The 15,909-nt window shown below is 44.7% G+C and overlaps 1 protein-coding gene across 1 annotated transcript; it reads left to right on the top strand.

The window, feature by feature from the left end:
* Positions 1 to 6,566: 6,566 nt before the first annotated feature.
* On the top strand, positions 6,567 to 9,639 carry LOC143034895 (uncharacterized). Its single transcript, XM_076201238.1, has 3 exons — positions 6,567 to 6,606; positions 7,006 to 7,329; positions 9,271 to 9,639. Exons 2-3 carry the CDS (start codon positions 7,200 to 7,202, stop codon positions 9,471 to 9,473), a joined length of 333 nt encoding a protein of 110 aa, XP_076057353.1. The 5' UTR covers positions 6,567 to 6,606; positions 7,006 to 7,199; the 3' UTR covers positions 9,474 to 9,639.
* Positions 9,640 to 15,909: the final 6,270 nt, after the last annotated feature.

Here is a 15,909-nt window from a genome sequence, read left to right as displayed (position 1 = left end):
TTACTGATTTTGCTGTACAAACTATAACCCTTCTCTTCCATTGTGGTCCTCATATACTTGCTTTTCTCTGTATGAAAACTTAGGAGCCACCTCTCTGTCCATTCTTTGAGTTGGCCCAGGTCCCATTGTAACCTATCACAGTCTTCATTGCTTTGTATTGTCGTATATCTTAGTGTCATCTGCATATAGATACACTTTACTTCCATTCACTGCTGCTTCTGGCAGGTCATTTATGAATATTACAAAGAGCATGGGGCCAAGAACAGAGCCCTGCGGGACTCCGCTTGTTACTTCCTTCCATCTAGAGGGCTCTCCATTTATCAACACCCTCTGTTTTCTCCCTGTTAGAAAGTTCTGAATCTATCTTAATATTTTACGGTAAAATTTTACTTTCGACCATTGTTGGAATATAGCAATACAAAATTAAATAGTAATTTTGTAAATTAAAATGTATGAACTTAATATGCAATTTTGTGTGCGGAAATGAAAAAAAAAAAAGTTGCTAAAACAGATTTCTTAAGTAACGAAGTCGTGTACTACGAATGGTACGCCATGTTTGTTATGGTAGATTCCGACGTCGGAGAAATGAAAGGACGATAAATTTGTCTAAGCTAAAGTAAACTAACCTAACCTAACCTAACCGGTAAAATTTTACTTTCGACCATTGGAGGAATATAGCCATACAAAAGCTAAGAGAGTGGTTGAAAAGCCTGCCAACGTCTCTTACGACGACGACCAGCCTGATGATATCTAATTTGCAGGTAATGATTTATTAAACACAGGTTAGGTTAGGTTAGTTTAGTTTAGACAAATTTATCGTCCTTTCATTTCTCCGACGTCGGCATCTACCATAACAAACATGGCGTACCACTCGTTGTACACGACTTCGTTACTTAAGAAATCTGTTTTAGCAACTTTATTTTCATTTCCGCACACAAAATTGCATATATCGTTCATACATTTTAATTTACAAAATTACTATTTTATTTTGTATTGCTATATTCCTACAATGGTCAAAAGTAAAATTTTACCTATTTTACCTTCTACCATGTAGCTTGATATTTTTTTTCCATCAGATATTTGTGTGGTACTCGGTCGAAGGCTTTCATAAAGTCCAAATATACCACATCCACAGCCAACCCTTCATCCATTGCCTCAGTCCAGTCATCCAGTACCTTTATTAACTGTAGTGTAGTTAATCTCCCAGAAATGAAGCCAAACTGTTTCTCACTAAATAACTTATTCTCCTTCATATGTCTAATTATCTCCTTCCGCAACAGTGACTCCATAACCTTGCATAGGACACTTGTTAGGCTGACAGATCTGTAGTTTCCTGGATTGCATTTGTTGCCTCTCTTGTAGATGGTCGTGACATGGGCAATACGCCAGTCCTCGGGTATCACTCCGTCCTGCAGTGAGCTGTTATATATAATTCTCAGTGGTTCCAGTAAGTCCTCCATCAGTTCCTTAATTACCCTTGGATGTATCCCATTGGGTCCGGGTGATTTGTTCCTCTTCAGCTTTTGCAGGGCATTCCTTATTTTGTCTACAGTGATTTCCATACTATCCAGTGTTGTTGCCTCCCTTGTAGCCGCCCTAGGTGGATCTTCATCCGATTCATGTATGAAAACCTTTGAGAAGTGCTCTGAGAGTATGTCAGCTTTTTCCTTGTCACTTGATGCCTTTTGAGTTCTTTCTTCATTCTTATACAGTTCTCCAATGCAGGCCTTTGTTCTCGTCTTCAATGTTACATACTTCCAGAACACGTTCGGATTCTCCTTCACACACCTTGCTATTTCCCTCTCTTGATTTCACAGCATTCCTAGTTTGTCTTCTGACTTGGTTATTGACTCTTCTGTACCATGTCCTGGTATGTCCTGTTTAGTGTTCTGTCATTTTCCTGTTTAATTTTCTTCAATTTTTCCCACATTCTTTGTTTCCTTTTAATCTTAACCCGTAGTTTCCTGGTCATTGGTAGGTTTTCATTTATTCTTGTACTATTATTATTTACTGCTCAAATATGTTTCCTGGGAACACCTTCCTCAATCACTTCGTGTAATTTATTGGTGAATTTCTTCCACATTTCCTCTGTACCCAAATCCTGTAAATACTGGTTCCTGTCAATTGCAAGCCTCTCTTTCATGAGCTGATAATCTGCCTTCTCATACACATAAATTTGTCGCTTACTGTTATCCATCTGCTCCTGAGTGTCACAAGTGAACAGAATGCTTGCGTGATCACTTTTTCCCAGCGGGCTTTCTACACTGATTTCTCCACTTATTGTTTCATCATCAGTAAATATTAGGTCTATTGTGTTTCCAGTGTTGTCCCCTCTTATTCTGGTGATATCAAGTATGTGCTGGTGGGTAAAAAAGCAATCTCTCACTTTCTCAATAAATTGACTGTTGTAATCCATATGATTAGATTCTGTTGTATAGTTGCTCCAATTAATTTTAGGAAGGTTAAAGTCCCCTAGTAGTATCGTATATTGCACATTCATATCACTTACTTCCTGCATCAGTTGGAGCAGCCCAGCATTATTGCTTTCATCGCTGTTTGGGCTTCTGTATATAGATATGACCATTAACTTCTCATTTCCGCATTCTATCGGTACGTCACAGTATTCACAATATTTGGTTTTCAGATCAACTAGATTAAACTTTGTACCTTTCTTAATGTAGATAATAAGTCCCCTTCCTATGTTATTATGTAAGTTCTGTTCAATAAGATCGTGTCCTTCCATGTTATAATCTGCATTGGTCCTTTCATATCTAAAAATTTTTGGTTTGACCTGCAGAGCTATGATATGAGGTGTATTTTCCAATTCACTTATTCTATTACTTAATTCTATCCTTTTATCAAAACTAAATATATCCACATACTGACTGCTGTGTGCTACAGAAGAAAGGCACCCCCCCCCCCCCATCCATCCGTGCACTTGATTTCAAACTATTTTGGGCCCGTCACTGGGATTAGGCATCTCTGCCTTAAAGACAGCGAGATTGGATCAATGGTGTTTGCAGTATAGGCTACGGTATAGGCGCTATGTATAAATCTAGCATGCCTAGGCTTGGGTTTTTATATATTTAACATTTTATGATATTGGCATATATACATAACTATATTGGTTTGGATTTGGATTTAGAGCCAGTTTTTAAATTGAAAATGGCTGAGTTCAAACCTGTGTCCTATTGGACTCAACATAGCATAGAAGGATTTTAGCTGGGGTTTCACGGCATCTTCTGTAAATTGCTGATAGGTGGATCATACTATCATTTTGGTTTGGAACCAGGAATAATTTCAAGATTGAAAATGTATCCATCATTGGCAGCTCAAACTTGATCACTTCCAATATGGAAGAGTTCACTTGATCAGTTCTGGCCTATTTTAGGCATGCTAGAGCATCCAGTTCACAAAGACCCATTTATTGTAGGGTTGGTTTATGGTTCTTCTAAGCCAAGTGATCCACCGTCAGCATTCTTGAAACAGTTCATTGAAGATATGAAACTTGTCCAATGTGAAGGTGTTACATTTAATGGTAGTCATACCAGTTCGTATTTCAGCATTCATTTGTGATGCACCAGCCCGAGCCTTTGTTTAAAGAACTGTAAGGGGCATTCTGGTTCGAGTGGCTGTGAAAGATGCAAACAAGTCGGTGTCTGGTTGAAGAAGATGACATTTCTGGTACTAGATGCACCCCACAGGACTGATTATGAATTTGCCCATCAAATTGATGAAGAGCATCACCTTGGCCCATCACCCCTTGTGAATTTCCACTAGATTATATGTACCTTGTGTCCTTGGTGTCACTAGACGACTGCTTAACCCCTTCCATACGGTGCCGCACACGTAGGCGTCATGGACTTAGATCTCAGTGGCAGCAGCCAATGCCAGCCGTACGACGTGTCGTAATAATATTCGCATCATAAAATATAGTCACCGCTTATATCGATCGTTCTCTCTTCACCCGTGAATTTTGATAACCATAGAAAATGCGATTACAAAAGAATTAGAAAGAATGTCATTATGGAGGGGCGACTACAATAAATATAATCAAGACGCCGATATGGCAGCCTCGCGAATACACTCGCTCCCCATGACGCCTACGTGTGCGGCCCCGTATGGAAGGGGTTAATCTTTGGTGCAAAGGTCCTCGAAGTGTTAGGTTAGGTTCAAGGACTGCTGCAGTTTTGTCAGACTTGTTATGCAATATGAGGAACTATGTTCCAAGAGGGTTTGCTAGAAAACCCAGATGAATTCAGGAGAAAGATTGTTGGAAAGCTACTGAATTTCATCAGTTCTTACTTTACGGAGCCTGTTGTTTTAGCTGATGAGCTACCTGACAAGATGTACAAAAACTTCCTTTTGTTTTCTGTTGCTATCTACATTATGTTGAGCCCTTCACTTTCAATGCAGTACTCTAATTATGCCCATAAGCTCATTCTATTGTTTGTAAAAAAAATTGTCAGACATGTATGGTAAGGATCAAATTGTCTATAATGTGCATGGACTAATTCACCTGGCTGAAGATGTCAGGTTGTTTGGCAATTTAAATAATGTCTCAGCCTTCCCACTTAAACACTTCCTTCAGAAGTTGGTTCGAAAACCCAAGTTCCCTCCTCAGCAGGTTATTCGATGCCTTTCTGAGTACAGCATGTTCTGCAATTCACCCAAGGAAGAATAGGCAGCTGTTACTGATAAAAAAATAAAAAAATAAATAATAATGTATTTTGCAGGCCCTATTCCAGCTGGTTTTTGTTGCAGTGTTCAGTACAAAGAAGTACATGCGAGTCTAGGCAGCAACCTAGAATTGATTTCAACATACCAGGGTAACAACTGCATCAAGGTTGGAAACAATGTCACAGTTGTCAAGAATATCCTTCAGAATGAATCTGGCTACTACCTTATTGTAAACAAGCTCAACAAGAAAATAGCATTTTTTACCTATCCACTGAGTTTGCAGGATTTAGGAATACATGGGGGTTTCCAAATTGTCTCGTGATCTTTGCACTGTACCTGTTCAGGATGTCACAGCTAAGTTTTTTTTTTTTTTTCCATATCATAATGAATGGGTTTGCATCCCATTTTTGCACTCCATTTAATTTAAGGTTGCATGTTTGTGGATGGATATCTTTGAATTTCAAAACTTTTCTTTTACCCAGATGGGCAAAATTCTCGTCTATTATTCATGTTATTGGAAAACATCAATGTGATGTCAGAGCATGCATGCCCGTTTAAAAAAATGCATTTTGTGAACAATAGTGTCAGTACATGTATGTACCCAGTACTTAAGTATTTTTATCCCTCTCCCAATATAGGCCTATACTAAGTCTGTTGGTTAGAGTAGGTGCATGTAAAAATTGTGTGTTTACATGTAGTGTAAATTGGTAGTTTCAGCTCAGTCAGTATCTCCAGACAAGCCATCTGGTCATTTTTTCACCATTGTCTGTCATTTTTTTCTTCACTACTGTGGTCATATGGACACTTGGGTTAATTTTCACAACCTAAATTGTAGGGCTGGACTCTTGTTGCTAACTAAAATTTTGTAGGAGCCATGTGATATAGGCCTAGATCATCACAATCCCTTTGAATGTTGCTGTATATGATAAATTGCTTGGAGTCACTTGAACAAGAATGAAACTTCTTAGTCCTCATCCATTAGTTCTCAGTTTTGGTGCCTTACATGGAAGCTGAAATGATCAAATTTCCATCTTTATTGATAATTGCAAGTAATCTGACAGCGGGTACCTTTCTGTATTGTAGGTGAAGATGAATTGTATTCTGTAGTGGTATTTGTGGATGAGGTTAACGTAGACATGGTTCCGACAAAATTGATCTTTGCAAAGGAGAAAAAGTCTTATTGTTTCTGGCCGAGCAAACTTACAGAATCGAAATTGCGCAGGGCAGCAGTACAAGAACAGGCAGATCCGATACAAGGATGGGAAACGTATGAAGTAAGGGTTATTCATCAAGCAGGTGAGTTGAATAGATTCAGTTGTGTTCCTCGTGTTGTACGCTTGTTGCATGCAGGGGTATGTTTTTGATGTACATGTAAATGCACTGCCTTGGCCTTCAGAAAAGCATGGACATAGGCATAGCTTTAAAACAAAGTTTCATGAAGTTGGCCATTTGCAAGGCAGTCTGAAGGTTGTGTTACATGTAGGGCCTGACAATAATACACATTGTATTCACCACATTGCAAGACAATGGTCTGGCCACAGTTCATTCCCGACAAGTGATAGTTTCATGACATTGAGGTTGGATCTTTATCTTTTATAACATAGTATCCAATTTATTTAAGCCTTTCAAATGCTCTTTATTTTAAGGCATCTACGAGGCATGTCGGAAAAAGCTCTCTAGAGCCGAAATTACATCAGACCTTGCTTTCTACAGCTGATGAGGAGAATGACATCTGCCGCCCTCCCCTCAAAAGGAAGCAAAGATAACTAGGCAGCTGAGCAATAGCTAAAGGCATCTTGAGAATTATCGTATTCATGTGATAGCATTAAAACCAAATTCTAAAAGTGAATGTGATCGAATAAACTGCTCGGTGTCAACTGCCTGACAAGAGTGATGCAGGATTTGTGCTGTATTTTACCTGTACCGGTATAGTTTTCTATACATTGAAACTATGGCATGCTGATGTGGTCTGTAAATCATACATTCTTAAAATGCAATATTTCTGGTGGAATCTAAATAAATTTAGCACAAAATTGTATGCATTTACATTTAACTAGATTTGTACTCACAATTGATATGCCCTCCTACAACACAACAGATTTAAGAGTGCTCCAATGCAGGATATCACTTTGCTGTCCTTCTGTCATGTTCACGTGATATGCACAAGTATTTTGATTAACCCATTATTGTTGACAGTGTACATGTACAAGTAGGCTAATGTATATACTACTATACATGTATGTACTTGATATCTGAACAATTTCCTGATGCAAAGTTCATCTTACTGGTTGTAATTAATTGATCCTTTGTCTCATTGTATAACAGACCTGCTGCTCACTATCTAACAAGTAGCGAAAGTGAAGAAGAGGATGATAACATACATGTCATAAAAAAAGAGAGTTGCCACCATCACCACCAAGCCCCCTCCAAATCCTTGAAGAACATCGATACCAGTGCTGCCAACACTGCCACAAAGAGTAGGCTACCTCCAAGTCTTGAAATCGCAAGCACCAGTCGTCATGCCAGTCCTGGAGGTGGGTGCACAGTTGCTTCCAAAGCTGCCACAAATCTCTACTCCACACAATTCCCACTGCATGATACAATCTTCAGAAGTGGGAGAAGCTTTTCTTGCACCATTTGCTTGCACTCGTAAGTGTGTTTATATTCACTGCGATATCAAGCCCCATCCTGTGGCTCTCTTCCAGTACACCCCGAAATAGCTTAGAAAGCATGTTTAAAACTTAAAACAGCTACTATGCTACATAATAGCATAGTACCTATAACATTGTCATTTTCCTCAATCTTTTTAACCAGAACTCCCTAAGGCTTAAGGGGGTACGCGAGACCTGGAGGTCATTTTCTAAAATATTTAGAGTAAAGAGCTGAAACTTCTCAGGTAAATAGGTATCCATATTGCCTACATTTTAGGTGAAGCAGAATGATGTATGTACACATGTACACATGTACGTATACCAGTAGCGACATTTAAAAGTGCACAGCACCATAATACGTGGACCAATTTGTTTTATATTTTGGCTATGATTAGTCAGTAGGCACACCTAGGGCCGGTCATTGAGTAATTGGAGAATTTCCTTTATACTTTTGCATACAGGCATTTCAATTTTAATGTCTGGCAAAAATCGTGAAAAATAAAAATTTTTTGCTCGTTTCCATTATTACTCTGAACTCTTTCATCCTATTCAAAATATTCGAACGATCGGCCCTAGCAGTTACTAAAAGTAATATTCCCTGTAAGTTTCATCTAAATCTGATGTATATTAGATTTTTTATGATTAAAAAAATGTAGAAAAATATCGAACGGAGATATGGCAACTTGAAATATGAATATATCTGTAACTTACTTATAGTTTCACCAATTTGACTGATTTTTTCATGGCTTAATTCTTATTATATAATAAGTAAGTACAGTAAAAATTATCAACATATTTTAATTATAAGTACTTTAAATACTGAAAAACTAAAGTATAAGTATGTCACAGTAGTGACGACGCACAGACGACAACATCATATAATTTGCTTTTTTGCACCTTTGGCGGTTTCTTCATATGAAACCTCTCTGCTGGGGGTCTTCAGGGTATCTAAGTCATTGGAAAGAGGTTTATTTTCCAGTAGTGGGCGCCTTCTCTTTCCTCATCAGATTCCCCTCGCCAATCTATGTTGGTAGGGCACCCCCTCCAGCATCATATGATGTCCCTTCTTCTTTCTTCTTCCTGTATAGCCTTGATCTTTTTCCTCTTGCTTTCTTCTTTGGATTTAATCTTCCTCTTTGAATTGTTTAGTCTAATGTTGTCCTTTACCTCTGTCACCGTCACAGAGGTGCAGGTGAGGGCGGTGGTGGAGTGAGAGGTGGTGAGATCTTTAGTCGTCTTTGACTGCTTGCCATCTTTAACTGCTGTTTTTTGTCATTGTGATGTTCTTTTGTTCTTTTTGCTACCCATGATGACTGTACTAGAGTAATATGTACTAGCTAAAGTAATAGATTGCAATGAGAGCTCATGAGACATGCGTACTTCCCTTTTCAGAGCTAGCCGGGAACTAACGCTTAGTTTCACACAAAGTTGGCAAAATATTCTCCCTCCACCTTCCTCCCTTCCCCTCCACAATCGTATTGGCCGTTGATACACTGGGCGAGTGTAAATTCAATCAAATTTCAACGTTATTCACTGCGCCTGAAGGTCCTAAGTGGCACGCCTCCCTCTAGTGTGGGTTGCGCCTTTAAATCTGTCCCTTTAAACCTCACCCAGGACCTTTAAATTGCGCGCGGCTGGAAAATTATTTGTCGGGATTTATTTCTAAGTGGTATATGAACATTTTGAACACAGTTTTGAAAAATGCCATATCTTGACCAAATTCACCCCCCCAGGTGTCGCGTACCCCCTTAAGGCTAAGACTTCAACCCCCCCCCCTTTTCAGATAGGTTCCTGGTTTTGCAGGTAGAAATTGTCTACTGGCTAACTGGCTGTCAGTTGACATACTGTTTCAATTCTTGAAATAATTCTAGAGGAACATTTTTTTCAGGCTGATCAGACATATATTTTATAATAGTTTATTAATTTTATTTACATGCAGCTGCAGAACGTCAAATAATCCTACTCTTAGAAACTGTGAATGCACGGGCCCTGGAGAACACACGATTGCTACACGCAATTCAGCGGTCTGGTGACAGGCAAGCTACAAGTACAAGTGAAGAAGATATAGAAGAGATTGGGGGTGAATCTGCCCTTGACATCCCTTCCTCAAATTGTAGATCTGGAAGAGAGGCTAAAAGATGAGGCCTTCAAGGGAAATCTATTGAGTGAGCTTTGCTGAAATTCTTACCTGTGCAATTGCATGACCAGAGATGCAAGCTTTTATCAAACACACATTTAATTGTAGAGAATGTCTACATGTCCACATCCCAAATTAGTTTTGTTAAGTACCGGTCAAGGTATCGGTTTGTTCTGTGTCTGTCAAATTGTTTTTATATCTCGTCTCTGACATGCAATGGCTAACTGTTGTAAAAATTGCAATGTACATGCCAACATGTGGGACAGTAACCAAAATGTGCCTTTGAAAGTCAGTTTGGTGCCTGATATAGTCCTTGACCATGTTGACAGGTGCCTTAATTAAGGCTTGCATTTCTGAACGTACTTCACATCACATTTTGTTATTAATGACGTACATGTACATTCCTACTTTTTTTAGTAAACAAAAAAAAAATTACATTAGTATTTAGGTATGATTAGGTATTAGTTATTAGGTCCACGGTATACACGACTTTCAATGTCCCACTTTTTCTTATACAGTGTTGTCTTAGGCAATAAAAAAGTCATATTTTTACATGTGATGCTCACATCGTCAATGCTGATACAAGTAATAATTTGTTTAATTTCCAGGTTGCAAACCTGAGTATCCTTGGAAGAGCCAATTCAACTGAAGCAACAAATAGGATGCTAAAGGCACTGTTGACCAGCGAACTTGTTCTCCAATTTAACTGGATGGGGGGAGTCAAGTTTCAAGGCTCTTCTTCTGAGTGATGTAGTATTAAGTTCCACTTTTTCCTACATGTCCTATTAGCTGTGTTGTTATATTTACCGTAGTGAGTAAGTTTACCCTAGACTTTTCACAGGTTTCAGTTTGGAATTCACTTTGAAGTGTTTCGTTTACAAATACTGAGCTAAAATAATTGTTTAAGATATTACACATTCCTTCATTTGAATATTCAACTTGACCGTCAGCAACAACCCTAATGACCTCAAGAATTACAGGTATTGCATTACTAAATGCAGGTTCAGTTAGGTTGGTAGGTTAGGTAAGGGTTAGAATAGACGAAAATATCATACTTTAATTTCTTCAGCCTCCACTGCCAAAAGAAAGATGGTGTCTCAACTAACCAAAGTGGTTACGTTTGTTTACAGTTTTTAGCAACCTTTTCTACTATTAATTTCCACCAAGAATGACCATATATTACATTGATGTATTATGATTTACAAAATTAAAATTTTATTTCCTATTACTATATTGCGTTAGGTATGCACTTTTATCAATTTATCAGATGTACTGACCCCCTGCTCTCACTTCCACATTTCTTCTCGTATCTATCCTCGTAACCTGCAGTGCACCCCGTACTTCTTAACATCTTCAATGTGATGACGCCCACGTAGGCGTCATGAGGCGTGAGTGGATATACGAGGATGTTGGCGTCTTGATTATATTCATTTTGTAGTCGTAGCCGAGTGAACTCCACATTCTGTGAACTGGTTTGATTGTGTTTTCATTAATTCGGCGACCCCCCCCCCTCTCTGTTCCCTCATGCAGAAAGGGAGATGGGGAGAAATTCCTTCAGGCTGTGCCAAATTTATTTCGCATGCATACTCCCTCACCCCCCTCAACTTCCTTTTTGCCGCTTTTAAATACAAAGTCTTCTTGAGCGCAGTGCCCTCGGCAGTTGTTCCCAGATACGTATTAACCACTTCAGCACGAGTCAAATTCTCGCACACAGCATTGGCTGTCATATGTACGATGCATCACACTACTCGCATTCTAAAATATAAAGCCACTGCTGCCGTATTACTCGTTCTCTTTTACTCCGAGTAATAATAAACCCAGGAAAGGTGATCAAACCAGCTCACAGAATCTGGGGGTAACTCGTGTACAACTACGAAAAAGAAAATGTATAATCAAGATGCTGACGCCGGCATCCACACATACCCACTCGCACCTCGTGATGTTTACGTAGGAATCGAATCATCTTGAATGGAAGGCCCTTGGCATTCGTCGCCAGTTACGTATTAATTGTGACAAAGATGATCACTCCGTCCGTTGCCCAGAAAGGGGGCATCAGGGGGGGAGGGGGTGCATCCACAGAAGTGTAACAGACTTTGCAGGTGAACGTGGGCGCGCGCGCATGACATCGGTGGTCAAGAAATCATCGTGAAGGGCTACAGACGGGGTCACGCTGTGGCCGCCCCCAAGAAGAAGAGTGGGGACCTGATGAGCAAGGTATGGTCTCTCTTTCTCTTCCTCTCTTCCTTCCCCCCCTCTCTCTCTTCCTCTCTCTCTCTCTCTCTTCCTCTCTCTCTCTCTCTCTCTCTCCGTCTTTCCCCTCTTCTCCTCTCTCTTTCTCTCTCTGTCTTTCTGTCTTTCCCCTCTCTCCTCTCCCTCTCTCTCCTCTCCCCCTTTCTATCACTTGTCTCTCCCCCCTCTCTCTTCTCTCTCCCCCTTTCTATCACTTGTCTCTCCCCCCTCTCTCTTCTCTCTCCCCCTCTCATCTCTCTCCTCTCTCCCCCTCTCTCTCCTCTCTCCCCCTCTCATCTCTCTCCTCTCTCCCCCTCTCTCTCCTCTCTCCCCCTCTCTCTCCTCTCTCCCCCCTTTCCTCTCTCCCCCTCTCCTCTCTCCCCCCTTTCCTCTCTCCCTTCTCTCCTCTCTCCCCTCTCTCTTCTCTCCCCCTCTCTTCTCTCCCCCCTCTCTTCTCTCCCCCCTCTCTTCTCTACCCCCCTCTCTTCTCTACCCCCCTCTCTTCTCTACCCCCCTCTCTCTTCTCTCTACCCCCTCTCTCTTCTCTCTACCCCCTCTCTCTTCTCTCTACCCCCTCTCTTCTCTCCCCCCTCTCTTCTCTCCCCCCTCTCTCTTCTCTCTCCCCCTCTCTTCTCTACCCCCTCTCTTTTCTCTCTCTCCCCCTCTCTCCTCTCTCTCCCCCCTCTCTCCTCTCTCCCCCCTCTCTCCTCTCTCCCCCCTCTCTCCACCCTTTCTATCACTTGTCTCTCCCCCCTTTCCTCTCCCCCTCTCTCTTCTCTCCCCTCTCTTTTCTCTCTTCTCTCCCCCCATCTCTTCTCTCCCCCATCTCTTCTCTCCCCCATCTCTTCTCTCTCTCCTTCTCTCCTCCCTCTCCTCCCTCTCCTTCTCTCCCCTCTCTCCCCCTTTCTCTCCCTCTCTCCCCTTCTCTCCTCTCTCCCCCTCTCCCCTCTCTCTCCTCTCCCCCTCTCTCTCCTCTCTCTTTCTCTGTCTTTCCACTCTCTCCTCTCCCTCCCCCTCTCTCCTCTCCCTCCCCTCTCTACTCTCTCCCCCTCTCTCCTCTCTCCCCCTCTCTCCTCTCTCCCCATCTCTCTCCTCTCCCCCTCTCCCTCTTCTCTACCCCTCTCCCTCTTCTCCCCCCTCCCCTCTTCTCCCCCCTCCCCTCTCCTCCCCCCTCTTCTCTCCTCCCCCCTCTTCTCTCTCCCCCCTCTCTTTTCTCTCCTTTCTCTTCCCCCATGTCTCTTCTCTCCCCCTCGTCTCTTCTCTCCCCCTCGTCTCTTCTCTCCCCCTCTCCTTTCTTCCCCCTCTCTTTCTCCCCCTCTCTCCTTTCTCCCCCTCTCTCCTTTCTCCTCCCTCTCCTTTCTCCTCTCTCCCCCTCTCTCCCCTCTTTTTCCCCCTCTCCCTCTTTTCTCCCCCTCTCCCTCTTTTCTCCCCCTCTCCCTCTTTTCTCCCCCTCTCCCTCTTTTCTCCCCCTCTCCCTCTCTCCCCCTCTCCCTCTTTTATCCCCTCTCCTCTCCCTCTTTTATCCCCTCTTCTCCCCCTCTCTCCTTTCTCCCCCTCTCACCATTCTCCCCCTTCTCTCCTTTCTCCTCACTACTCTCTTCTCTCCCCTCTCTTTTCTCTCTTCTCTCCCCCTTTCTTCTCTCTCCCCATCTCTTCTCTCTCCCCATCTCTTCTCTCTCCCCATCTCTTCTCTCCCCCATCTCTTCTCTCCCCCATCTCTTCTCTCTCTCCTTCTCTCCTCCCTCTCCTTCTCTCCTCCCTCTCCTTCTCTCCTCCCTCTCCCCTCTCTCCCTTCTCTCCTCTCTCCCTCTCCCCCTCTCTCTCCTCTCTCCTCTCTCCCCCTCTCTCTCCTCTCCCCCTCTCCCTCTTCTCTACCCCTCTCCCTCTTCTTTCCCCTCCCCTCTTCTCCCCCCTCCCCTCTCCCTCTTCTTTCCCCTCCCCTCTTCTCCCCCCTCCCCTCTCCTCTTCCCTCTCCTCTCCCCTCCCTCTCCTCCCCCCTCTTCTCTCTCCCCTCCCTCTCCTCCCCCCTCTTCTCTCTTCCCCCATGTCTCTTCTCTCCCCCTCTCCTTTCTTCCCCCTCTCTTTCTCCCCCTCTCTCCTTTCTCCCCCCTCTCCTTTCTCCCCCTCTCCTTTCTCTCCCATCTCCTTTCTCCTCCCTCTCCTTTCTCCTCTCTCCCCTCTTTTTCCCCCTCTCCCTCTTTTCTCCCCTCTCCCTCTTTTCTCCCCCTCTCCCTCTTTTCTCCCCCTCTCCCTCTTCTCCCCCTTTCCTCTCCCCCCCTCTTTTCCCTCTTTTATCCCCTCTCCTCTCCCTCCTCTCCTCTCTCTTCTCCCCCTCTCTCCTTTCTCCCCCTCTCTCCTTTCTCCCCCTCTCACCATTCTCCCCCTTCTCTCCTTTCTCCTCACTACTCTCTTCTCTCCCCCACATCTTTTTCCCCTCTCTCATCTCTCCCCCTCTCCTCTCCCCATCTCTTTCCTCCCCTCTCCTCTCCTCTCTCCCCTCTCTCCCTGCTCCCCCTATCTCCTTTCTCCCCTATCTCCTTTCTCCCCCTCTCTCCATTCTCTCCTCTCTCCATTCTCCCCTATCTCCTTTCTCCCCCTCTCTCCATTCTCCCCCCTCTCCATTCTCCCCTTCTCTCCTTTTTCCTCACTACTCTCTCCTCTCCTCCCTCTCTTCTCTCCCCTCTCTCCCACTCCCCATCTCTACTCTCTCTCCCCATCTCTCCTCTCTCCCCATCTCTCCTCTCTCCCCATCTCTCTTCTCTCCCCCCTCATCCTCTTCTCTCCCCCTCTCTTCTCTCTCCCCTCTCTCTTCTCTCTCCCCTCTCTCTTCTCTCTCCCTCTCTCTCCCCTCTCTCTTCTCTCTCCCCTCTCTCTTCTCTCTCCCCTCTCTCTTCTCTCTCCCCTCTCTCTTCTCTCTCCCCCTCTCTCTTCTCTCTCTCTCCCCCTCTCTTCTCTCTCTCTCCCCCTCTCTTCTCTCTCTCTCCCCCTCTCTTCTCTCTCTCTCCCCCTCTCTTCTCTCTCTCTCCCCCTCTCTTCTCTCTCTCCCCCCACTCTCTTCTCTCTCTCCCCCCACTCTCCTCTCCTCTCTCCCTCTCTCTCCCTCTCTGCTTTCTCCCCATCTCTCCTAAAAGATCTCTCCTCCCTCCCTCTCCCCCACTCCCCCTCTCCGTCTCTCCGTCTCTCCCGCACTCTCCCCTCTCCCCCCACTCTCCTCTCTCCCCCTTCCCCCACCCACTCTCTCCTCTCTCCCCCTCTCTGCTTTCTCCCCTTCTCTCCTTTCTCCCCATCTCTCCTCCGTCTCTCCCCATCTCTCCCCCCCGCTCCTCGATCCTCCCCCTCTCCTCTCTCATCTCTCCCCTCTCTCCTTTCCCCCTCTCTCCCTCTCCCTCTTCTCTCTCTCCCCCCTGTCCTCTCCCCCTCTTTCTCCCCCTCCTCTCCCCCCTCTTTCTCCCCCTCTCTCCTCTCTCGCCCTCTCTCTTCTCTCCCCTCCCCTCTCCCCTCTCTCCCCCTCTCTACTCCCTCCCCCTCTCTACTCTCCCCCTCCCTCCCCTCCCCCTCTCCTCCCCCATCTCTCCTTCCTCCCCCCTCTCTCCCCCCTCTCCCTCTCTCTCTTTCTCTACCCCCATGTCTCTCCCCCCCCTCTCCTTTCTCTCCCCCCTCCCTCCCCCCCTCCCTCTCTCCTCCCCCTCTCTCTCCCCCCCCTCTCCTTACTCCCCCCTCTCTCCCCCTCCCCTCTCTTCCCTCCTCCTCTCCCCCCCTCTCTCTCTCCCCCTCTCGCCCTCCTCCCCTCTCCCCCCTCTCCCCTCCCCCTGTTCCCCTCTCCCCCTCTCTCACCCCTCTCCCCCTCTCTCCTTTCTCCCCCTACTCTCTCCTCTCCCCCCCCTTCTCTCTTTCTCCTCACTACTCTCCTTTCCCTCCCCCTCCTCTCCTCTCCCCCTTCTCCACTCCCTCTCCCCCCCTACTCTCTCCCTCTTCCTCTCCCCTCCTCTCCCCCCTACTCTCTCCCCCCCCCTCGCTCTCTCTCCCTCCCTCCTCTCCCCCTCTCTCTCCTCCAGCCTCTCCTCTCTCCCCCTTTCCCTCCTCTCCCTCCCCCCCCCCTCCTTCTCCCCCACTCTCCTCCCCCATCTCTCCTCCCCCCCCTTTCCCTCCCCTCTCTCCCTCACTTCTCCCCCTCTCACTTCTCATTCCCCCCTCTATCTCTCCATTCTCTTT

Source organism: Oratosquilla oratoria, chromosome 18, assembly GCF_046742065.1.
Source record: "Oratosquilla oratoria isolate Oo_2021 chromosome 18, ASM4674206v1, whole genome shotgun sequence".
Taxonomy (NCBI): Eukaryota; Metazoa; Arthropoda; class Malacostraca; order Stomatopoda; family Squillidae; genus Oratosquilla; species Oratosquilla oratoria.
This window is presented reverse-complemented; position numbering and strand designations above follow the sequence as displayed.

Coding starts and splice junctions, on each gene's coding strand:
- LOC143034895 (XM_076201238.1), top strand. CDS start 7,200: ATGCCAGTCCTGGAGGTGGGTGCACAGTTGCTTCCAAAGCTGCCACAA. Junction 7,330..9,270: donor TGCACCATTTGCTTGCACTC/GTAAGTGTGTTT, acceptor ATTTACATGCAG/CTGCAGAACGTCAAATAATC.